At 37.4% G+C, this 26353-nt stretch overlaps 1 protein-coding gene across 1 annotated transcript in view; it reads left to right on the top strand.

Moving 5' to 3' along the window:
- The window catches only part of UNC5D (unc-5 netrin receptor D), a 349386-nt gene that overhangs the window by 174752 nt on the left and 148281 nt on the right, over positions 1–26353 (top strand). Inside the window, exons 4-6 of the mRNA XM_027865284.1 lie at positions 19864–20044; positions 20914–21081; positions 24822–24986. Of these exons, the coding sequence (XP_027721085.1) occupies positions 19864–20044; positions 20914–21081; positions 24822–24986 (514 nt within the window). The remainder of the gene's footprint in view (positions 1–19863; positions 20045–20913; positions 21082–24821; positions 24987–26353) is intronic.

Raw genomic sequence — 26353 nt, 5'->3', positions numbered from 1 at the left:
AGTGAAGTGAGCAGAACCAAGAGAACGTCGTACACAATAACAGCCACGTTGTGTGATGACTAATATTGATAAACTTAACCCTTTCTGGCAATACAAGGATCTAAGACATCTCCAGAGGCCTTATGATGGAAAATGCTATCCGCACCCAAAGAAAGAACTATGGAAGCCGAATTGTTATTTTTTTTCCTCTTCTGTTGAGTTTTGTTTCCTCTTTCTGATGGTTCCTCCTATTGATTTTAATTTCTACTTTCAACATCACTAATGTTGAAAATATGTTTAATATGAATGTAAATGTATAGCCTACATCAGATTGTGTGCCGTCTTGGGGAGGGTGGTGGGGAGGAAGGGGGAGGAAAATTTTCAACTCAAAAGCATATGGAAGTGATTATTGATAAATCAAAAAAATTAATAAAAAAATAAAATTAAAAAAAAAAGAGTTGATCATTCCACAAAGTTACTGTTACTATGTTCTGATTTTATTCACTTCACTCAGTTCATGTAAATCTGCTCATCATTTCTTATAGCACAATAGTATTCCATTACATTCATAAACAATGACTAATACAGCCATTCCCCAATTGATGGACATTCCTTCAATTTCCAATTATTTGCCACCACAAAAAAGAGCTGCTATAAATATCTAAATATAGCTTTAAAAAGGACACTTTGTATTCTTTAGAACTGATCTGCTACCTTCAGGCCATTCTGAATTTTAGCATTCTCCTGGCCATTCTTAAACAATTTTCACAATTGTTCTCCTTCATCCAGTATTACTTTATCTTGATACCTAGTTTAGCACCCATTCTGGGGGCTCTCTCTCTGTCTCTCTGTCTCTGGGTGTCTTTCCCCCGTCTCTCTCTGTTGCTGTCTCTGTCTCTCTGTCTGTCTCTGTCTCTCTCTCTCATTGAATCCCCAACAACTATGATACCATTTCCCTCACTTCTAAGAGTAACACCAATAATTCTGGTGTTCTAGAATAATTTTCTAGAACTGTTGCTCCTGAGCTCCCATCCAGTATGATGCCTCCTTCCCCTTATCAATCAACTTGTTGAAATCAAATATTCTCCCATTCCACATCTCTGTTGATTAATGAGGTTCCTATGTATGCACATAGTATTTAAATAACTCTCCATTCCATATAGTATTTTTTTCCTTGTCATTAGAATTGTATTCCTGAGAGGTTCTATTCACTTTGGGGCTTCTTTGCCCTGTTGAATTTTGTTGCATGGTCTTCTACCTATTCTTTCTTGGATTTTTTGAAACCTACTGACCAAATTCATTATGCTTCACTGAAGAGTTGCCACATTATCCTGACTGGCTGGGGCTTAACACCACAGAACCAAACTTTAGAAGCCCTTTACAGCACTGGTGTTTCTTCAGTAGGTAGAAATAACTGAACCTAATATCTCCTTTGCAAGAATACAGCATAAGAAGCTGATAGATGTAGCTCCTTCTCCCTTTCAAAATACCCATGCGAGGTCCCTAACTGACCCAATCCCACCCTGATCCCTGCCAGATCTGGACCTTCCCTAACAGGGGATGTTTCCAAGTGTCTCCATCCTTAGGGGCTGGTGGTCTAGGGTTTCTCTCTCCTTCTCACAGGGCAATGTATCAGAATCTTTCTCCCTTTCAGGTATGTAAGGTTTTTGTTTTCTTTCTAGTCCCTTTCTAGAGACCAGACCAGGTATGGAGAACCTGCTGCCTCAGGTTCAAAGGTCCTCATTTGAGGACCTAGAGAGCCATATGTGGCCTCCAGGCCACAGGTTCCCCATCCCTGGACTAAACTATTTTAATCTTATCTTTGCACCATACATGAACTATCTTATCCCTGCTGATTTAGAATCTGCATGTGTCCTATATTTTACTCTTCAATTTCCAGGGAAATCTTCCTTGATTGAACTCTCCCAAGTTGAATTATTCTATAATGCTCCCTTAATATTTAGAGCACTCAGTTTGCACACATATATTTTGTTCCCTTGCTATTATATGAACAACTGGTTCTTGACGAAGGCCCCAAGGTAGTTCTAGGCTCCCATGTACCCTTTGGGCCAGTAGCAATTCATCATGGGTCAGGAGTCACATAGCTTGTGTGTATATATACATATATAAATATGTATGGTATTATATATATGGTATATATATATATATATATGGTAAAGTTTATAGGTTCCAGTTTAAGAGTCCTTGACTAGCCCCACTCCCTCACTCCTTCATTTTACAGATGAGGATAGCGAATTCCAGTTTAACGGAGTCAGAATTTAAACTAGGACTTCTTTTTTTTTTCTTTTTATGTTTTATTATTTTTTCTATTACATGTAAAAACAATTTCAACAATCTTTTTTTTTTAATTTTGAGTTCCATATTCTCTCCTCCCCTCCCTTGAGAAGGTAAGACATTTTATATAGATTTTACATTTGCAGTCATACAAAACATATTTTCATATTAGTTATAATACAAAAGAAAACAGACCAAAAAAAAGTGTGCGTGTGTGTGTGTGTGTGTGTGTGTGTGTGTATACACATATCTATGTTTCAATCTACATTCGGATTTCATCAGTTCTTTCATCCCAAATCCTTTGAGATTGTCTTGGATCATTGTATTGCTGAGAGTAGCCAAGTCATTCAGTTGATCATCATACAATATTGCTGTTATTTTATGTAATTTCTCCTGGTTCTGTTCACTTCACTTTGCATTAGTTCATGTAAGTGTTTCCAAGTTTTTCCAAAATCATTCTGTTTGTCACTTCTTATAACTCAAAAGTATTTCCTCACAATCGTATAGCACAACTTATTTAACCATTCCCCAATTAATGGACATCCCTTCAATGTCCAATTCTTTACCATCTCAAAAAAAGCTGGTATAAATATTTTTTTGTACATATAGATCCTTTTCCTGTTTTAAAAAAAATTTCATTGGAACCCAGGACTTCTGATGTGTGTGCATGTATGTGTGTACGTGCATGCATGCATATGTGCGTTGTGCGTGTGCGTGTGTGTGTGTGTGTGTGTATGAGAGAGAGAGAGAGAGAGAGAGAGACAGAGGGAGAGAGACAGAGACAGAGACAGAGAGAGTTTGTGTCAGTAATTTTCTTAAAGAATCATGATGTTTGAGTGTCCTCATTTAGCCCTGGAAAGAGAAGGAATGCTGAATTTTACTTAACCTGACCGACTAGTGAACTATCTAAGGAATGAAAGGAAGAGTCAGGATATATCTGTGCCTGCCTTTGCCTAGGGCAGTGAAGGACCAAAATAGCCTAACTGATGGGATCATATATTTAGTGCTAGAAGGAACCTCATAGGTAATCTATTCCAACTCCCTTCATTTTACAGATAAGGAAACCTGAGCAGAGAGAGGTTATATGACTTGCCCACAGTCACAAAGATAGTAAACAACACAGCAGGGATTTGTACCCCAGTTGTCTGATTCCAAATCCAATCCTATTTTAACTACCCAGCAGTCTCACCTGGGGCTATTTGAATCTATGGGGCAGTTGCTAATGCTAGAGGCAGAAAATAAGGCAAGAGATTGTGTACAGTCTTAACAGACATATCACTACCTTTGCAAAGCAGTGCTTTGTTTCCAAAACATAGCACTTTTATTGGGAATAGGGAACTAAAGCTTTCATCACTGTTTATTGCCAATCAGTATTTTGAGACTACTCCTAAATTTAAGTTAACTTTAAAAGTATCATGTCCTAGTTAAGTGACCTTGGACAATAACCATTCAATATTCATAGAAACTTGGTAGAGTGGCAAAAATACTTGACAGGGACATAAGAGAAGTGTGGATTCGAGTCCCACCTCTAACTTTCACTAGATGTGCATTCTGAGTTCACCTCTTTTTGAATACCTAATTCCTCAAAAGTTGTTGTTTGTCCTTCGTTTTGGAAGAAGACCATGACAACTGGGAGGTGATGTTGTGACATGCAAGTGAATTGGATTTAAGTGAGGGAGGGCTGAGCAAAGTCACCCGCCTCCCTTTCTCCTTCAGAGCCATCTGTGTCCAGTCCAGTGGCAAGATATAGATTAGGGTGACTGGAGATGGCCCTGGAGCCAGTGGAAGACCTTGGCCTTTTTAAGCTAAGAGGTCTTTAACAGGTCTCACTTTGACTGAGGCAACTCCTATTCAGGGATTAAGGCTAGGTAAGAAATGAGGCAAAGAACAGCCTCTTTACCTAGTCAAAAAGAAAAAAAAAAAAACAAGAAAGAAAAAGTAAAAAATCAATCTGGGAAGAGAAAACCCTCAGAGTTTCTGGCCAAAACAGGAACAGTTGCTATTTATATTCACTTTGAGTCAATCAGGGCCCAAACGATGGCCAAGTGGGGCTTGGCCTAGAACCTGTTTTTGGTCAATCAGTGAGAGCCAAAGTGATAAACTCTGTAGCATCCTTCTTGGCAGCTAGGTGGTGCAGTGGATAGAGCAACGTACCTGGAGTCAAGAAGATTTGTCTTCCGGTGTTCCAATCTTGTATCAGACACTTACTAGCCATGTGACCCTGGGCAAGTCACTTAACCCTGTTTACTCTAGTTTCCTTATCTGTAAAATGAGCTGGAGAAGGAAATGGCAAATCACACCAGTATCTGCCATGAAAACCCTAAATGGGCTCACAAAGAGTCAGACATGACTGAAGCTACTAAACACAGCAACAACAGTATCCTTCTCACACGGTTGGGGTCAGGATCAAATATAATAATAAATATGAAGTAATATGTAAACCTTAAGCTATTGTATACATGTGTCTGCTATTCATTTCTGTTGCCTCAGTTTCTTGTGAAATTCATGGAGGTAGATTAGATATCCTATAATTTTGCTTCACTTTAGTAAAAGGAAGTCCTATTTGGAGTATGGAGCAAACAAATAGACCCAAGGTGAAGTGACATTAAAAAAAAAAAAAAACAGGCTCATCAACCCTACTTCCACTACCTGGAATGCAGATGTATTTAACTGATTTCATTTTGTTAGTGCTGTAAGCTGGTCTCTGATAATTGCCTTGTGTAATTGGAACAAATTTCTGATTATGCTAATTCATTCTTAACCACCCAATATATAGCCAAGTTAATCCATATCTGTCCCTGCATTTCTTTTGTAGATCATTACATGATTAGCCTTTCCCCATGGTTGATGGCAGCATTCTGATTTTAAACAGATTTGATTTCTCCACAGTGTTGTGTGTCGGGTGTTATATCTAAAAGGATGGCACACCCTCGACAGCAGCTTTCAAACCTAGTTCATGATATGAACACTTAAGATCATTTAAAGCTTTAATCCTTAACAAGGAAGCTATTTTCAGCATGTTATGAATAGTTCTATGACATCCATTGATAAAGAATAAGATGTTAAATGCTAATGAACTTTAATCTCCCCTTTCAAAGAATCCTCCTTATAACCCATTAACCCAGAGAGGAGAGATGAATTTGGAAATATTGTGACTATCACCTTTAGTAACCAGCTCTGTGCAATTTTATTGGGATGATGTTCAAAACCACCTACCCAATGAAGAGCATTGTCTTTGTAGTGGCATTGTGTATAGTGGACAGAGGACTAGCCTCGGAAGTAAAAGGACTTAGCTTCACATTTTTGCTCCACCCCTTAACTATTTATTTTTGGGCAAATTACAAATCTATCAAGCTCTCAATTATTCTTGTCTGCAAAATGGGGATAATAATGTTTCAACTCCAGGATTGTTTTAAGGATCAAATTAGTTAGAACACACAAAGCACTTCAAATAAATGGGAGGGTTTGTTTGTTTGTTTTTAAGGCATTTCACCATTCAGCAATCAGGAAAGAAGCATTGCATTTTTTCCTTTATCACAAGAAAGACTTCTGGCAGTCCACCAAATTACCATTATAAGAAATGTTAAAAAAAATGTCCATTACAGTCTTCTATCTAAAGGTTCACCCTGATGTATCCTTGGAATTCTGGAGAATTTTGAGAGCAATGCTAGCAGAGCCCAAAGTGCTAGAAAGGTTTTGAATATGTTTTGTAATATGAGATGGGCCTAGAGATCATCTATGTGTCTACGTCCAAGGATTACTCTAGCTATGGCCAAAGATTACTCTAGCTGAGGGCTACCATATGATGAATGTATACATACATACATACATTTGTACATACATACATACATACTGAAGTACTGAATGGACTGAATGTACTGAAGTACATTGATAGTGTGGAAGCATATGAGAGATGGTGTATCCTTAGAAATTCACCAGCAGATTGTATTTCCCCCAAGCATATGGGAACAAGCAAGCAAATGTAGAATGAAAAGAAAGCTATCCATTATAGCAGACTTCTTAACCTTTTATGTGTGTTTGTGTGTTTCATAGGGCAGCTAGGTGGCACAGTAGATAGGACACCAGGCCTGGAGTCAGGAAGACAGCTTCCTAAAACTCAAATCTGACCTCAGACACTTACTATCTGTGCAACTGGGCAAATCATTTAACCCTGTTTGCCTTAGTTCCTCATCTGTAAAGTGAGTTGGAGAAGGAAATGGCAAACCACTCCAGGATCTTTGCTAAGAAAACCCAAAATGGGGTCACAAAAAGTTGAGCTTGACTGAAAAAAATAACAACAACAGGTGTGTTTCATAGATTTATTTTGGCAATCTGGTAAAGCCTACATACTTCATAATGTTACTAAATTTCTTAAAAAAAATGCATAGTATTACAAAGAGAACCAATTATATTAAAGTTCAGTTATAAAAATAATGTAAAAAGGTGACAGACCTCAGGTGAGGGACCCCTGCTTATATTATCAAATGTTGCCTATGAAATCCCTGGCAAATCATCTTTAGATTATCCTATTTCCTGCTTTCCTGCATTTATGTTCCCTCTGTTTAATACTCTCCTGATCCACTGATCCTCATTCTTCTTACATTAATGTAAACATGCTTCATTTTTCACGCCTGGTAATATCACAGTTTTAGTAAACAATACATCAGGGTGCACTCTTTTCCAGAGAACATTGAAATGTCACAAAGAAAGAAAAAGTAGAATGAGACAATATCTGGCCTGCATGTCCATAGCAGAGATGAGAAAGGAAAACATCGATCTCATGAGAGGCACAAGGGGTCAGAACAAAACATTTTCCATCACCAGAATTTGGTCTTCTCTGGAACTCCATGTGCCTCTCATTTCACTGAACCTGAATGAGTTTGATTCTGTCTGTGATTGTTAGGTTTCTGTCTTTTGACTGGTTCTGCAATGATAGCTTCATAATTAAGCTGGATTTCTGGCTTCTTTTGTGAGATATAATCAGATAAGTAGAGCTAAATTGCAGAAACTGCAATGTAGGTGGTTTTGAAATCAATCTATACAGTCTAGAAAGAAAGGCAAGAAACAAAGGGGGAAAAATGATAGCAGGGTTATAAATAACTTGAAATGAATATTTCAAGGGTAGAGGGGAAGGCACTCCTCACATATAATCTGGAACTGGTTAAGGAAGTAATGATGGCCTAAGACTGAATTTAAGAAAAAGAAATCAGATTCAGTGTTAGGAAAGGAGCATCATATGGCTGAATCCTAGTCTAGGCCTGAAAGAGACTTCTAAAAAATTGTCCAGACACTATTATTGCTAGCATTTTAATAATAGCATTTATATAGCAGTTTTCAAAGTACTTTGCAAATATTATCTCATTTAATTTACTTTTAACAATATTGTGAGGTAGAAATTTGGCCTCAGACAATTACTAGCTGTGTGACCTAGGGAAAGTCATTTGACCTCCATCTGCCTCAGTTTCCTCAAGTGTTAAATGGGGATAATAATAGCACCTACTTCACATGATGAGGATCAATTGAGATAATATTTGTAAAGTGCTTAGGACAGTGCCTGGAACATAGTAGGTACTATAAAAATGCTATTATTATTATTATTATTATTGTTATTATTCTATACTATTATTATCTCCACATTACAGATAAGGAAACTGAAGTTGAAAAGTTAAGTGACTTGCCCAGGGCCACAGAACTAGTCAGTGTCTAGGGCAGGATTTGAACAATCAACAAAAAAAAATAAGTAAATGCTGACACAGAAAAAAAATTAAAGATACTTTATTTAAAAAATTGATGCTTTCTGTTTTTTACATCATCATGGTATCACATGTATCCTTCCTCCTTTCCTTCCCTGTGAACCATCCCACATAGCAAATCATATGTTTTTAGAGAGGGGAAAAAGATCAACACAATTAATCAATGAATTTAGAAAGTCCAAAAATATATAATACGTAAGACCTGTCACATGGACAATTTAACAGTAAGCTATGAGCCAATTTGATGTTTCGCACCCCTGGACTCAGGAGAATACTCTCCCCTGGTGTAACATCTGTGAATACAGTGCCTGACCTTGAGGTAAGAAGCCCTGAGTTCAAACCTGGTGTTTGACACATACTAGTTTTCCTGAGTCTTAGTCCAGCACTCTATCCATGGTTCTACCTGATATTCATTATAGGATTATTATATGATGTCATATCATAGGGAAATTCAAGAATGCCTCCACAGAAATCTTGTTCTGATGCCTCATTGTGGCTTGGAGCTGGCTCTGGGTTCTCAAAGGTTATACTCAAAGTTTGGTGGGTTCCACCAAACTGAAACTGGGCAGCTAGGTTGTGCAGTGGATAGAGCACTGGGCTTGGAATCAGGAAAACATTATCTTCATGAGTTCAAATCCAGACTTAAACACTAGCTGTGTGACCCTGGGCAAGTCACTTAACCTTGTTTGACTCAGTTCCTCATCTGTAAAATGAAATGGCAAACCACTCCAGTATCTCTGCAAAGAACAACCCAAATGGACTCAGAAAGAGTCACATATGACTGAAATGACTCAACAACAACCAAACTGAAAGTTTCTGGTGATGGATTTTCTGTCCATATCAAAAGAACCAGACTGACCATCGACGGCAATGTTCATCACAGAAAATTCAGCTATCAGGTGACATAATAATTTTAGTCATGGAAACTCATAAAAGCATGAAAAAGGTGTTATCTATTTTGCTAATAAACAGTCCACACACTGATGAAATCACACTTTTTTATGTGTGTGGTAGGGGAGAAGATTGGTAGTTTTGTGAATACTAAGGTTAGGTAACACATCAGATGTTGTAGTCTAAAATGAATTATGATAGGATGGTTTATGTTAAAAACATGGAATGATATTGGTGACTTTTGAAATTTCTTCTTTGCTTTTTACTAGGAACTTTATAATTCAGTGATGTTGGTCAGTCAGGATGTCACATGAATTCAGCCAGACTAATTTCATTTCATATTGGATTTCAAACACATCAGGCCCTCAGAACAACTGCTTTAGCATGAAAATCAAACACACAGTCAGTGATTGCCAGTGTGCTGGCAAATGTTCAACAAGGGTCTCTCCAGAAAAAAAAAAAGTACCCATAACCCTCTTAAGTTTTATCTGCAGTATTAATATTTTCTCCATCACTTTCTTAAGTTTAAGCAATCAATAGAACAGTAAGTAAATGCTCTCACTGAAAATTTAAAAGTTGGCAGTGAGTTAGTGTGAGCTACAGAACTTCTCTTAACTCAGGCAAATACTTTCTATTGTTATTACATGTATGGACGGACCTTAAAGCAAGAAGCCCTGAGTTCAAATCCAGCCTCAGATATTTACTAGTTGTGTGAACTTGGGCAAATTGCTTAACTTCTGTCTGCCTCAGTTTCCTTATTTATAAAATGAGGATAATGATAGCACCTGCCCTGCATGGGAGTTATGAAGATGAAATAATATGTTTGTAAAGTGTTTTGCAGATCTTAAAATGCTATATATAATTGCGATGTCTTAGCTTTTACTGATGTTGCTACTATTATATCAATATTCATATTTAGGGTGATGAGCTATCATTTTAAGAGTATAATAAATATGCCCAAAAGCGTCTCTGAAAGGACTTGTCATCATAGACCCAGCTCTTATGACATCACTGACCCCTTGCCATGCAAGTCAGATGACTCCAAGTGTTTACAAAAACAAAGGAAGATTCTCATAAATGCCCAACTCCATCAACTTCACAGCTGAAATTTCTCCTTAGGAAACCCAGGAAATGTGGGAACATGCTTGCTTAATATGGGTCTTATTCTCACTCAGTGAACAATGTAAATTGGCTTGAGGCACAAATGTCAGCTAACTTAATTAAATCACCTGGCTATAACAATAGCCTTTTCTCCTTATTCCATACTTCTGGTAATCCTACCATTTCATATGTCCACAAGGGAAGCACAATAGCTTTAATGCTATCTACCATCACAGAGCTCAAAGAGATAGCTACTCGATTTAATAACAACTACTGAACAATCCTTAGTCCCTGGTGCTGGTTGCTTCTCCAACAGTGCTGTTATCTAGCCTTTTCTTGTGTGTATGTATGTGTGTGGGGGTGTGTGTGTGAGTGTATGTGTGTGTATTGTGTGTGTGAATATATGTGTGTACATGCAAGAAAGAGGAGAGAGACAGAGAAAGAGAGAGAAAGAGAGGGAGAGAGAGAGAGAGAGAGAGAGAGCTCATTACAACTAACAAAGGCAGCCACTGGTTTTAAAGAAACATCAATGAAGGAGAGTCTATTTTTCATTAAGTATCTTAAGTTAATTATAAATTCTTGACAGAAACAAAAGACTAGAAATCATCATAAAGTGTAATTGATTTTGTCAAACAGCATACATTTTACTTCTACATAAAAAAGAATGTTATTCCCTTCAAATTGTTACCTAGGGAAACTATATATTTATTCCAATGCTGCTACCATTGCTAACACAGATTTCATTCATTCAACAAGTAGTTATTGAGTTTAAGCACTTCTTTTATATTTACCTTTAGGCCCTGTGGCATTTTCTTTTGAATATCCTCAATCATGGCAAATCTTTTTCATTGGAAGTAGATGTGAATTTTAGTAGGCATCCAACATATATTTGCTGAATGAATGAGTGATTTGCTTAAGCAGGTGTCTGTATTATTCTGTAGATTTAGGTACTGCTAAAATATAAATCCAATACAACTTGACTTTTTGAGGGTGAAAGTAAGCTTTGTGGGGTTTGTGGGCAGCCAGAGTTAGGCCTTTAAGCAATTAAAAGGGAATAAATAACATTCTGGTGCAGTGATTCTTTTAAATGATCTAGAAATAACAAATGGTATCTAAATAATCTGTAAGATTTTTTCCTGTGGTATTTTTGTGTATTCACATATTCACAATAATGTACAAATTCCCTGAACATGAAAAAAAAAAATGAGTATCAAGGTGGCATTCAATATACATTTGCTAAATGAATGAATAATTTTTTTTCACTGACTGTATGCCCATTAGCACCATGTCAACTAATAGACATGTCTACACACCAGTGTTAGATAGAAAATTTATCTGTCTGTCCATTCTTTCAACAAATATTTACTGAGCATCAACTGCTCAGCACCATCTGGCCTTCGATGCCATTGGCATTTTTGTAGTCAATGAATTATCAGAGCCAAGTGTGGAAAATAAGGTATGTGGTCAAGCTGAGCAATACTGGTTTTGGCCCAAACAATAACAAAAACACAGTGTGGCTATAGAATAATAAAATCAGTTAGACCAACATTCTTACATGACCTGTAGATTGACCCTGAATATACAAAAGTAATACATACCACCCTCAATGGAATATGTGAACCTTTAGGAACCCTTATGTGATGGCATATAGTAGGAACCTAATAAATGTTGAATTGAATTCATTTGGATTGAAAATGTTTCTCCTATAACAGCTTAAGAATTTGTGGGGCCTCTCAAGAAGAACACAAAACTTCTTCTTCTAAAAGTTTTAAAATGCAAATAGACACCAATTTTTAAGTAAAACACTTATGCTCACCAATTTTAACAAAATATTCACTAATTCAAGTGTACTTATTGAGCATCTACCCTGAACAGGGCAGCTAGGTGGTATGGTGGCTAGAGTTCCAGTTCTGGAGTCAGAAGACTTATCCTCCTGAGTTCAAATCTGGTCTCAGATACTTACTAGCTGTGTGACCCTGGACAAGTCACTTAACCCTGTTTGCCTAAGTTTCCTTATCTGTAAAATGAGCTGGAGAAGGAAATGGCAAACCACTCTGATATCTTTGCCAAGAAAACCCCATTTGAGGTCTTGAAGAGCTGTGCGTGACTGAACAACAAACTGAACAGGAAGGCACTATGCTAGATTGTGTGACTAGATCTCTGCCTATAGATGTTTTATGGGCCTAGAAGGGTAAGTAATGTGTGTAAACATATACCCATTGTTGTGTAAGGGCATTGTTTGAGCTGTTTTGATTTCAGAAATCGATAAAGCTGAGGCATCATTTATACCATCTCCATGGTTTGTTGATTCTAACAAAATTGCACAGGCAGATTGTTGAATTGGGAAAGCCAATGGGAGTGACTTATCCATCCTGACAAGTTTCAGTTTCATCTTAAAAAAGGTTTTCCAAGGCTCCAGTATCCCTGCCCTGGAGAATGTCTGCCCATTTGTGATGAGGGAACAAAACAGGCTTATCTTGATCCTTAGCATATAATAGCTGTTCAGTAAACGCTATTTGACTGAACAGCCACATAAATTGTTCTTTTATAACATCTCAGTTTTTGTTCTTCTAAGAACTCTTTTGGGGCTCATGGTCATTTGATATTACTCTTTGGAGTAGGAGTGGCTTTTTTTAACCTCACTATCTTCTTATGAATATGAGCCCAGATCTTATTTTTATACCAAAGTAGTTACCTGTGGTTCTTTTTCCTTTGCTTATTAATTTTTATTTTTATTTTATTTTACTTTATTTTTATTATGATCAAGTTTTAATCCTGAGCTGTGGCTAATGTTGCCCTAGGCCTCAGGTCCTCTTTACTGTTATTTTCTGAATTCTGTCTGAGGGGCTCAACCTCAGGGACTCCTTTCCTCCTTTGTGACACAATTACTTCCTGGAAGTTTGACCCATCTTAATTTAGGATTTAGAGTGGAGAGGAACATTTGAGATCAGCCAATCCAACAATCTCATCTTAGAAATGAGAAAACTAAGGTCTCTAGAGGTGAAAAAAAAATAAAAAAGACTTTGCCAAGGTTTCACCATTAATAAGTAATTGAGGAGGAATTTGAAATGTGGTGTTAGTCTTTTGAGAGTAGAACCTTGTGGAAAGATCTATAAGGATGTATCTTAATACAGTTCTTAGAACAATTTGTGAATAGTTGGTTGTTTTTTTTATCATGAGGCCAGAAAGATTTATTTAGGCACCATTTAGTATTTACCAGTGTTAGCACTGACCCCTCCAATTGCTTTCTGCATCATTAGCCTATAAGAATCTTCTTCTACCCACGAACACAGGAGAGATCTTGCATGCAAGAGAATGTTTTTAAATTTCTAATTGGCCTACTGGCTTATTTGTTTTGATTCTAACCTTATTTCATTCAGCCAAGTACTTCCCCCCACCTTGAGGCTGTTTGCTAGTAGTAATTCAACATTGCTCACAAAGCATTCTGCCTATATGCCTAGAAAGGCTGTTGACAAACAATTCAAATTTATAGAACAGTTCATGTTTCATGGTGGAAATCCACCACTACAACAGTCTGATAATGATGCTCGGGGAATAGGGAGCCACAAATTCTTCCAGCCTGCTACAGATTTGCTCAGGGCTCTGCAGAAACCCTTTGCCTCTCTGTTTCCCAATTTCTTCATCTATCAAAGTGAGATGGTAATACCACTTGACACCTCTTTCCCTCATGGGATATTGAGATCAAGTAAAGTGTTTGGGCAGGCTGTGATATAGTATCTGACACAGATATGAACACATGCATGCCTGTGTAAATCCTAAGGAGGCCTTGGTAGAAGGTACAATGTTCTATGCCCTGAAGCATTTAGATGCAACCCAAGATCTCATGCATTTAGGAGCTGGGCTCCCCATCTGAGTGTACCCTGCAGCAGCTTTGTGGAAAACTCTATGGGTGTCAGTTGCACACCTTCTGTACCCACCTAACCACATGACTGATGGCCCTGGAAAAGGAACCCGCTGTCTGGCATGAAATCTAATTGGCTTTGATGGTCTGCCTTTGCAGATTTGTTTATAAACTGGAAAATCTACAAATTGCAGACCATCTGCACATAACACTGTGCTAATGAATGCCTGCATCCTACAAATCCATAAGCTCATTAAGTCAAAGTAACTAGTCTTTCCACAAGCTTCTAACTGGGATTATCCATTGGGAAGAAAAGGAACAGACGGAGGAAGAAGATTTGTTTGATTATGGGGGGTGAAACGAACCCCACAAACTTCAGGACAGCTAAACCCCACTATCAAAGAGATGACCTGCTGGCCAAGGGGTCATTTAGATTACTTGATATATACATCTGCTGTCCTCTGTGCTCAATGCATCCATCCTATAATGCTAATTTGCACTACCTTAGTTAAGTGGATAATTAGAGCTTTCCAGTTTGGAAGCCTCCTACAGAGTAATTTCTGGATGAACATGAATATTACAACATTATACCTCTTCCCTACCATAAGCATCTGCAAAGTGAGTGCACTGGCTCACCCCAGCCATTGCTATCTGAAAGAACATCCTGATGGTAGGGCAACCACTTATAACTTGTCCTTTTCCTCAAGCATAACAGCATAAAAGAATTTTCTTTTCCCCCCCTTATGCTACTTTGTGTTTTGGATAAGAGCCAACTCTATGATTGATTAAAAAAAAAGAATTAACATTAATGAAAGGCTTTAAGCACTGTCTATGTGTGTGATGATGCCCATCCTTGATCAACAAATTAGTATTTGTGCCCCCGTAGAAATTTATTTTCTTTCTTTTGTTTATTTGACTATTTTCTTTAAGGTATCTCAGTCTATCAAGAGGTATTTAAACATTTAGCTTTTGGGACAAATGAACAAACATAAGCACAATCTGTCATTTTTCTAGGTTCAAGAAACTCCAAACAGATGTACTAATGAAGTTAAATGAATGAGTCATTTTAGTGAAGGGAATAAGCCGTTAGATTAGAACACAAATATTAGCACACACTGAAATCTCCTAATTTCCTAATAGTTGATAGAGGTAGATCACAAAATATATAAACATGTAACTTAATATTCATTTATCTGACATCATCAAGAAATAGGGTATTACACACAAGTGCATTTATTGGCCAGCTAAAGGCCTTTTATTTTTAGTACCAAACTTTATTTTTAATATTGATCCATCTTTTTTAGGAAATATACTATTGTGTATAGATATATACACATATAATATATATTTTATATATACTAGAATATACTATTAAGATATAATAAACATCATTTTATGTAAGTTTTATTTTACTTTTAAAAAATTAACAAGAATTTTCTTTGCCTCTTACTTCATACTGCTGCTCCAAAAGAGAGAAACAAAAGACGAAAATAGAACCCTTATAATGGATGTACATAGTCAAGCAAACTGCATTCTTGCATTTACCATGTCCAATAATATGTGTTCTTCATTTCGAATCTTGAGTCTACCACCTCTCTGTCTAAAGATTGGTAGCATATTTAAACATCGGTCCTCTAAATCATGGTTGGTCATTGCATTGCACACAGTTCTTCCATTCTTCAAAATTGTGTGCTGAACATAGCTTAAACCTGTTGTTAATGATGCAGAGTAAGCCATAGGAATAATGAGCATTTAAATGAGCATTTATATTTTGTAACCAGACAGTGTTTTTTGGGTGAGAGGTAGAATAGGAAATATGGGTCAACTGGGAATCTTTCATTGTTCCTATGGGGATCTCTCAAGGCCTAATATAACAGGAAATGGGGTCTATCAAGAAAAGGTCAGCAACGAAGCATTCTGAGTTTGTGAAGAATCACAGGCAGAGAGAAAGAGTTGATGAGATCAAAGACACATTTGTCATTTAGAAAAGGGTAGAAGGAAAGAGACATGTTACTATCTTGTGGTAATGCACTCAACAGCAAAAGTGGGAAGCATCCAAGAGAGGAGGAAAAATCAATAGTCCAAGATCAAAACGAAGGTCAGTAAAAACTGCTGTTATCTACATGCCCAAGAAAAGACCTGCACTTGAGCAGGGGATTTTCAGTTTATCATATTCAGTAAATGAGGTATGCTTGCAATCTTATAACCAGGGATGTTGAGGGAAGCGCCTAATTCTGCCAGCTTGATTTTCTCAATGTGCCTCAGCTGTTGAACATTGCCCCACACTTTCCCCCTCCCCCTTTCCCTACCTACTCTAGGTCCTTTGAGAGACAGCTAGTTTGAGATTAACATACTAAATGGCCTTATGTAGTTAAGCCTTTATGTCAAATCAACAAGCATTTATTAAGTGCTTACACTAAAGCCCCAGGCACTGTGCTAAGTGCTGGGGATACAAATAAAAGCAGAAAGGAAGAAGGTCCCTGTCCTCAAGTAGCTTATATAGAGGAACTGAGAAGGAGATGGAGGAGTTGGTATTCACAGGTGCCTGGTGGAGAAATTCCAGAGAGTGAGGGGTGAGCCTGGAGAAGAGTAGAGACTTGGACTAGCCTAAGAACTTCCCTTAAAATGGAGACTCTGGAAGGAACCAACCAATCAGAGGAAAGTGTCGCAGTAATAAATATAACTCTAGTATGTGAAGGCCAGAGTCATTATAATCCTTTGGTTAAATTTTAACAGTATCTTGTATGTCTCTTCCCTCTTTTGCTAGATGTAATTCGCTGCAAGAAAAAAAAAAGGGAGGGATGCTACTTCTCAGTTTTCTGCTTTATTTTATATATAAGTATCATGATATGGACCAAAGGATAGCTCTGCCTCTCTTAGAAAGTAAAGTGTGTGAGCTTTGTGACCACTGTTTGTTACCCAACCTTAATGGTCCATTTAAAAAGTTATGACCTCATGAATCTATCCATCCCTTTGGGTGGGGGAGCGGAGGTGGAGGGAAAATATTAAATTATCTGGCAAGTCTCTTATAGCATTTATCTTATTCTTCCTTTGGATTATGCTTATTTGCATACTTCTCTCTTACCTCTTCAATTAATTTATACAGTTATTAAGGGTAGAATCTATGTCTAATTTCATCTTTGTATTCCTAGAAACATACAACACAATATCTTACTCATAATAGGTCTTTACTGAATGTTTCCTGAATTGAACAGATCAATTAGGAAGGAATGAAATGGATTGGCTTGTTGCATTTGAATCTGAGATGAACAAGATCACATAAATTTGTGGACCCAGTTAACATAATTGCATTGAAAAAGGAGGCAGAATATCCTGGTGGTTGGTAGGTAATAGCCGCAAATATAGATAAAATTCAATAGAGTAAATCTCATTTCTCAAATCCTCCTCCACATCAAAACCCCTTGACATGATTTTGACATGACATATAATTTCCTCCTTTTAATTCTCTGATGAAGAAATAGTCCTTCTTTCAAAAACCAACTCCTTTACATGTACACATTATTCCATCCCATCATCTTATTGCTTTCTTTGTATGCCTAATATCTAGCACATTGGCTGGCACAAAGTGTTTAATAACTACATGTTAACTGCTTCATCTCCAACAGATTGCTCCCCTTATAATTCTTCCTTTCTCTCAAAATTTTAGTCTCTTCTTGTTTGCTGGTTCCATCCTTGCTGCCTACACCCAAGTTTCCCTCTATCTCAATTCTCAAAAATAAACCCTACCAAAATGTCCACTATATCCTACCTCCTATCCTCTAAGGCTTTCCTAAAGTCTCTGCAATTTTACTCTTGATCTCTTCATTCAACAAAACTGCTCTCTCTAAGTTACTGGGGATCTCTTAACTGTCTTATCTAATGATATCTTCTCATTCTTCCTCCTTCTTGACTTCTCTGCACCATTTGACACTAAGGGCAGTCATCATTCCTCCTGGGTATTCTTTCCTCTCAGAGTTTTTATGCCACTTGTCTTGCCAGGTTGTTCTCTGATCATTCCTTCTCATCCATGTTACAAGGTTTTCATCCATACCACACCTACTAACTGTGACTGTCTCCCAAAGCTTTGTCCTGGTCTCTCTTTTCTTTCTACACTCTGTCACTTGGTAACCTCACCAGCTCTCATGGGTTAAATTATCATCTCTTTGCCTATGATTGCCAAACCTATTCCCTCTTCTGAGTTATAGCCTCCCTTCAATAACTGTCCATTGGACATTTTTAACTATATATCCCTTAGGCAAATCCATCTCCATATGTCTAAAACAGAATTCACTATCTTTTCTTCTCAAATGCATACTTCTTCTCAACTTCCTTATTACTGTCACCATCCTTCTAGCTACTTAATCTCATAATCTTATTCATTATCCCTCATTATCCCTCATCCAACCTATCCAATCAGTTGTAAAATCTTATGGATTATATCTTTATTCATGACATCTCTTCTATATGTACCTTTCCTTCACTCATATAGTCATTTCCCCAATTTAAACAGTCAGCACCTCTTTCCTGGCCCCTGCCTTAGGTCTCTCCCACTTTACTTAATCCTCTATATAGCTACCAAAATGGATGTCATGAAGTCTTACTGTGTCACACACACACCATCTCCCATCCCTTTCAGCAAATTTTAGTGATTTCCCGTTACCTCAAGGATCAAGTATAAACTCCTCTGTTTGTCATTCCGAATTAGTCAAGACCAAGACCTTTCCTACCTTTCTAGGCTTCTTACATATTACTCCCTTCCACGTACTCTATAGTCCAGCCATACTGGGCTGCTTAAAAATCTTCACAATAAATCCGTTTCCTGTCTCTTTATCTTTGTTCACAGATAGACGCCTCCCATCTCTTGGAAAGCTCCCCCTCTTCACCTCCAGCTTTTAGAATCCCAGCTTTTCTTCAAAACTCAAATCAAATTCCCTTTATTTATTTATTTTGCAGGAAGTCTTTCCTGATTTTATTAGGTGTTAGTTCTTTCCTCTCTCAGGTCACCTTGTATCTATTTTATGTCTACCTTGAACACAACAATATATGTATTCTGTTGTTCGAATGCAAATTCCTTGAAGGCAATGACTATTTAAATTTTATCTTTATATAACTAGAGCTTACCACAGTAGCTGGTAAACAGTAGACATTTAATCAATGCTTGTCAAATGATTGATTAGTTGACTGACAGCTCTATAGCATTTGACACTTTTGACCTATCTCCCAACATGGGTATTCTCCATTTCTCTATGCCTTTGCTTGCTCTACCACCAATGCCCACACATACTTCTCTCCTCATCTGTCCCTCTGAGAATTCTATTTTCTTTAGATTCAGTTCAAAACTACCCTCTATAGGAAGCCTTCCTAGTTTCCTCAGCTGTAATCATCTCTCTTGAAACTACCTTGTGTTCATATGGTATCTATACTGTGTATATGTTTATAAATGTACATGCTTTCTCCCTGAAGTATACCTTGCTTTAAGGTAAGAACTGTTTCTCTTTTGCCTTTTGTCTCCAGCGACATTGCACAGTTTCTAGTCCTTCACCAAATGCTCCTCATTGATCCACTGAACTAAATATTAGATTTGATCCTTGTCCTAGAAGAAGGGTCCTTAAACTGGGTTCTATGAACTTAAAAAAAAGATATTTTGATAACTATTTCAATGTAGTTGGTATCCTTTGTAATCCTTTTATTTTGTGCATTTAGTTTAATATTTAGTTTAATTTAGTGAATCTGGGAAATTCATAGGCTCACTTAATTTCCATAGAGGTCTATGATAAAAAAAAAAGGAAAGAAAGAACCCCTGTCCTAGATAAATTAAAAATTCAATGGGAGAAAAAAACATCCAAGCAATCCAGCTCAATGTCCCTATGAAACAAAGGACTGTGAAAGCATATATACTAAAGTGCTGAATAGTTTTGTGGTCCAGATCATAAGTGCTTCAGCAGTTCCTTACCTATTGCTTTGTTTCCTTCCCCCAACTAGGTGGAGTGGCTAAAAAATGAAGAGCCTATCGATTCCCAACTGGATGAGAACATTGACACCAGGGCTGATCACAACTTAATTATCAGGCAGGCTCGCCTCTCTGATTCTGGGAATTATACCTGCATGGCTGCCAACATTGTGGCCAAGAGAAGAAGCCTGTCAGCAACTGTTATTGTTTATGGTAAGTTGAAAACAATAGCCCACAGTAGGTTAGGAAGCATTCGGGAATGGATTTGGTGGGAGAGATCATGCAGGAGAGGGAAGAGATGGGTCCATATACGTAAGGGAATCATAGCAATTTAACATTAGAAAGGACTTTAAAATGACATAGTTCAACCCTTAATTTTATACTCAAGATAAGTTTTCTTCAGTTGATCTTTGTGTCTCTTTTTTAATTTAGGATTGGACTTCTGTAAGGGAAGTCAATGGCATTAGCAAACCTTTTTATTTTTCATAATTAAAAAAAATAAGTTGTTCATTTCTAAGTGTTGGGTTTATTATTTAAATGATGAGGAATCAGATTACATTTTCTGTTTCCCTCCCTCCCCAGACTCAACATTAGTCAGTAAGCCTACTTATATATAAAATTCCACTGAAGACAGATAAACAAGATTATCTGGGAATGTCAGCTTTTACAGAATGGCACCCTAGTGCTATTAAGTGAAAGTACCCCCCCAATTGATTGCCAAAGGTAAAACTAAAGATGAGGACTTGGCCACCTTAAACCCATGCCTTGGATTACAAAGGACTTCCAAATCCCTTCAGCTATTTCTTTCCCTGTAACATCCCTGTGAAGAAGGTTGGTATTGCTTTCCTTATGTTGTAACTGAGGAAGTAGATTTAGAAAAGCTAAGTGGTTTGGTCTGCAGGTCAGGGGAAAAAGCAGTAAAAAAAAAAATTTGAAGCTTCAGAATGTCCAGCAACCTGTCTCATGCCACCCAGCATATTGGGTGCCTTGCCCAGAGTAGGCACTTAACAGCTCCCCATTGGTTCAATTTAATTTGATACCTCTTTCCTTCCTTTCTGTCCTCCCTTCTTTCTCTCTCTCAGTGAATGGAGGCTGGTCTTCCTGGACAGAGTGGTCAGCCTGCAATGTTCGCTGTGGTAGAGGATGGCAGAAACGTTCTCGGACCTGCACCAATCCCGCTCCACTCAATGGGGGTGCCTTTTGTGAGGGAATGTCAGTGCAGAAAATCACCTGCACTTCTCTTTGTCCTGGTGAGATATACATATACATATATACAAATTATGTTTCTCCCTCTGACCCACCCACAAAAGCTGATGAGAATGAAATCAATGCCATCCTTCCTCTTCAGTGATGTCTTTGTCTTTCCCATCTTCCCTGATAAACAGAATATCTGTCCAAGGTCATTTTATATGTGGGTCTCAGTAAAGGCAGGGGGAGGTCAAAATTATATGAAGTTTATTGTTGTCACAGAATGCATTGACCATCAGGAAAGCATTTGATTTGATTCTGATTTTCCATTAGTGGTGAATTTACCTTCAGCTGTCCACACACTGTCTCCTTTTGCTCTTCTCTTGTATATCACAGTACCTGGCACAGAATAGATGCCTAATAAATGTTTATAGCTTGAATGGTTAGCATATATCTTTAGGAGTAAACACTAGTGATAGAAATTTAGTCTCTGACTCTGGACATGAATCAGGCTTTGTTTTGTTTTTGAAATCTCTACCAAAATCCTCCTCTGAAGAGGATGCCCTCTCTGATGTGGAGGTGAAGCTGGTTTTTTGAAGGCAAAAGTACTCTGGTAATTTTTACCATGCTAGAAAGGCTTTGAATATTAGTCCCCCTAACAACTGCCTGTGTTATCCATCATAGATGGGTTCACAGGGAATAATCATTACTTTGTCTACAGGTTAATGCATTTTTTCTAAGCAATAACAACTCATAAAAGTTATTTAAGAACCTATGAAAGGGATAAACATCTGGGGGATGGAAAAAGTATCCAAGATAACAAAATCATAAAGCCTTGAATTATAAAAATATTTTAAAATTATTTTTCTTTGTAAAGCCTGCTGATTCATAGTATTATCACATATACAACTTTGGCCCCATCATATCACCTTATTCTAAACAATTTGACTCAGCTTTCTCTAGCTCCAGGTTTATTTACAATGAAATCTGGAAAAAAATGATAAATTATAAATATAATCCATCTATTTTTGAGTCAGCATATGCTTATTATTCTTTCTTGATAAGTAAACAGCTCAGTTAATAAAAGTGACTTTTTGAGCACCATTATTCATCTTTAATTCCTTTCCTTCTTATCCAATTCACAGAATCATAGAACTTAATAATATGAAGGGTCCTCCATGACCATCTATTCCAGCCCACACACCAATGGAATTCTCCTCATTACAAACCCTACAAGTGGTCATCCAACGTTGTTTGTTATTATTATTAATATTAATAATAACTCATTTGATCTTCGCAACAACTGTGTGAAATTATACAACAACAAATTGTGTATATATAATAACAAATCAATAAGACTATAGATAGCTTTTTTTCTATGGAGTTCATGTTGCCCCACTGAGACATGAATTGATCCCAAGTCCCTAACATGGTGCTATAGATAATTAACTGCAAGGACATTGAACTAGAATATCTCTTCCGTAGATTTTAATTTGATTTTAGCTCTTAGAAACCCTTACTTATTTCATATTTCATAGTTATATTTTGGAAGACTGTTTCCTTTAGAGAAAGATTCATTGCTTTAAGTAGTCCCAGAAAGCAGGGTTGCTCTTACTTAAGGGGACAAGTTAGCATTTTGTAGGTTGGCCTTCAAGGTAATCTGTTCTTTGCAGCCCTTCTAATGGGAACAGGGCAGGGAGAGGAATAATAATGACCTATCTACCTAAGAAATCCAACATAAAGCAACATATATTAACTATTTCACAATGTACAAAGAAAACCCTGGGAGTAAAGCTGGAAACATAAAGGTAAAAAAAGACAATGCAGTCCCTGCCATGGAAGTGCTCACAGCCTAGTAGGACACAACATGTATATCACTAATGATGATGCAATTTAGAAAGGTAGCATTATGTAGTGCAAAAAGAGCTGGCCTCGGGTTCAGAAAGACCTGTGTATGAGGCCTGCCTCTGTCACATACTCTCTGTGTCACCGTGGGCAAGTCACTGCTCTAAGGAATCTACAAATGGCACAGAAGGTACCAACCTGTGTTACTACAGGGAATTTATTAATGAAATAAAAGGTTTGGTCCCTACCACACTTCTGCAATTTAGAAAATTGGTATGTGTATAAAGAATCAAGGAGAATGGCCTAAGAAATTGAAGATGGAAAAGGGCTCATTTTTAGCTGGAGGATTCAGGGAAAGCTTCATATCATACATGGAACCACTGAAGGAAAGAACCAAGCATTTATTAAACACTTCCTATTTGCCAGACACTGTGCTAAGGACCTAACAAATCTGATCTCATTTGATCTTCACAACAACACTGGGAGGCTGGTGCTATTGTTATCCTCATTTTACAGTTGAGGAAACTGAGGCAGACCAAGGTTAAGTGATTTACTCAAGGTCACACAGCTAAGTATCTAAAGCCATATTTGAACTCAGGTCCTGTAGGCCCAATACGCTTTCCATTGTGCTACCTAGCTAACTCTAGATGGAAGAAGGGGGAAAATGTCAAAAGACGAAATGGTAAATGGAGCCAGGGGCAAAGGGATCTGATTTTATTCTATATATGGTGGATGACATGCACAAAGATACAGAAAAAGGCATGATAAGTACAGGCAGTGGTCCCACTTGACTGGAGCACAAAATGCATAAAGAAGAAAACCATGAAATATGGCTGGATGGGTCAGTAAACATAAGGTTATGGAGGGCAGTAGGCAAATGAAGAACACTTGGTGCTTTTTGAGCAAGGTAGTGACATAGAAGTCATAGATTTGTAATCACAAGGGATATTAGGGATTATGTAGTCCCCCTTTTCATTTACAAATGAGGAAACTGAGACCCAGAGTAAGGTTGTGACTTGTCTAAGGTCAATGGGGGGGGGAAGAGGAACTAATCCTGTCAGTGTCATATCATGGGCATTAGATGGGAAGGAATCAACCATTCAATCAACAAGCAAAGTACCTAGTGTGTATTTAGGAACCCCTGAGATAACTGAGTTAAATGCTCCCATTTTATGCATGAGGAAACCAAGGCCCAGAAAGATAAAATGACTTGCTCATGTTTCTACAGCTGAACTCAAGTGATAATTATGCTGTGTGGCACAGTTGGGATTCAAACCCAGATCTTGTAACAACGGATCCAGTGGTCCTCCTGCAAGACCATATTAAAGTAGACAGATTGCATTGTCAATGTATGCAGGAAGAATTGTAAAATTCATCAAACACTGATGTGCCCCTATTTGTTGTTGTTGAATCCATTTTTTAGATCAAGGTTGGGGTTTTATTTTGTCGATATTATTTTACTTATTTTTTACTTCAGCCTAGAACGTCCCATCTACCTCCTTAAGCCCCCAGCCTTAAAGAAATGACTGCCTTCCTTCCAATGGTCTTTGTCCATGGGTCAAGGCAAAGTATACTTGGGCATGAATAGCTAAGGCCAAAAAAAGAAAGATAGTGGCATCATTAGCACACTCAAGAGCACATGCAATTTAAAGGCCTGCCTACATTTGGTAATTGTTCTTGGCCTTGAAGAAGTGAGAGAGTTGAACTCCTATCCTATGATTCTGGAGAGAAACCAAAGAGAGAAGTAAAAGCTATTTCTAAGCTACTCTTCTTCTTGCATTCTTCTGACATGTGTATGTATATATGTATGTGTATATATACACACATATATTGCGTATATATGTATATATAAATACATATATTACATACACATATATACATATATGTATGTGTGTATATTTATTTACTCATTCATTTATTCATTTATGTATTTATCTATTTTGGCTTTTTCTTCTAGTTGATGGAAGCTGGGAGGTATGGAGCGAATGGTCAGTGTGTAGCCCAGAGTGTGAGCACCTGAGAATACGGGAGTGTACTGCACCACCTCCGAGAAATGGGGGTAAATTCTGCGAAGGCCTGAGTCAAGAATCGGAGAACTGCACAGATGGCCTCTGCATTCAAGGTAACAACACATGCTTTTGTCCATTAAACAAAGGAAAAAGTCTTTATTCCTTCACTACTTTCAATTAAGTCATGCAGTTGAGCTTGGACCAATCCCAATGCCAAAAAAAAAAGGGATTTAAAATATAATGATGATAGTAACAATGGTAATAATGCCGAAGATGAAAATATGGACAGAAAAGTAGAAACTGTATACACACAAGTATATACATACGCATTTATGAGTATATATATCCACATATTCACACATATATGTGCATATGAATGCATATAATACACATGTAATATATGTAAAAACATACCATATACGCATATGTATATGTATGTATGTGTGTATTTATGCATGTCTATTTATACATCTCATGGCCCTCTGACTCCAAAAGGCTAATAAAAGATCCTTCAAGTGACTAGTTTTGGGATTGACTGGTTATAGTTTTTTAGTTGAACAGATTTATTTTTTTTTAAATAAGAATACTTTGGAAAGATCAGATCATATAATGTATAAAGAACCATCCTTAAAGTCAGAAAGACCAAAGTTCAAGTACTGCTCCTGACATAATCTGGTTATGTGACCATGGGGCAAATCATATGACCTCTCCTTGCGCCAGGCAGCACCCAAACACTATAATTTACAGGTAAATGCTGCTTTGCGTTGGCACAACATGTCTTCACAATGGGATTTCCCTATCTCAATGATATTACAAGTCTAAACCAAAAATGATGACAGCTCTGAATGGTTTAGTGCTTTAATTTATCAATTCTTTTCAAACTCTTTTGAAAAGGGTTGGTGCACTTCTCCTTGATAACCAGATGGAATTAATTCTGGTGCTGAACACTAATTTCTTTCTTTTAAGAAGAGAATGTGTTACAAAGCTTCTTTAAAGAAAGCATTATAGTGATCTCTCAAACATGACTGAGTAACAAGAAGCAGCCATTATTTCAATTTTATAGACAGAGCCTAACAGCAATGAGAAAAACTGGTACTCCCAGAAAGTTAAGAAGCAGAAAAAAGACTGGATCATGGAGCTCCAGACTTGACCCCTCAAGAGATAGCACTACCTCATGCCTCTAGGTGACTGTCTATTTGGCTGAAATAGACTGGGTTGTTTCTACTTAACTTTATGAGGCTCACTGGATAGAGTGCTGAGCCAGGAATCAGGAAGAATGCAGCCTGAGAAACTTGTCTTGGGCAAGTCACTTAACTGCTTTATGCCTCAGTTTTCTTATTTGTTAAATGGAGAAAATAATAATATCTTCCGCCCAGTGTTTTGAGGGTCAACTGAAATAATAATTGTAAAGAACTTAGCACAGTACCTGGCATATCATCATCATCATCATCATCATCATCATCATCATCATCATCATCAT

Source organism: Vombatus ursinus, unplaced genomic scaffold (genome assembly GCF_900497805.2).
Source record: "Vombatus ursinus unplaced genomic scaffold, bare-nosed wombat genome assembly UNPS02014778.1, whole genome shotgun sequence".
NCBI classification, from domain to species: domain Eukaryota; kingdom Metazoa; phylum Chordata; class Mammalia; order Diprotodontia; family Vombatidae; genus Vombatus; species Vombatus ursinus.
This window is presented reverse-complemented; position numbering and strand designations above follow the sequence as displayed.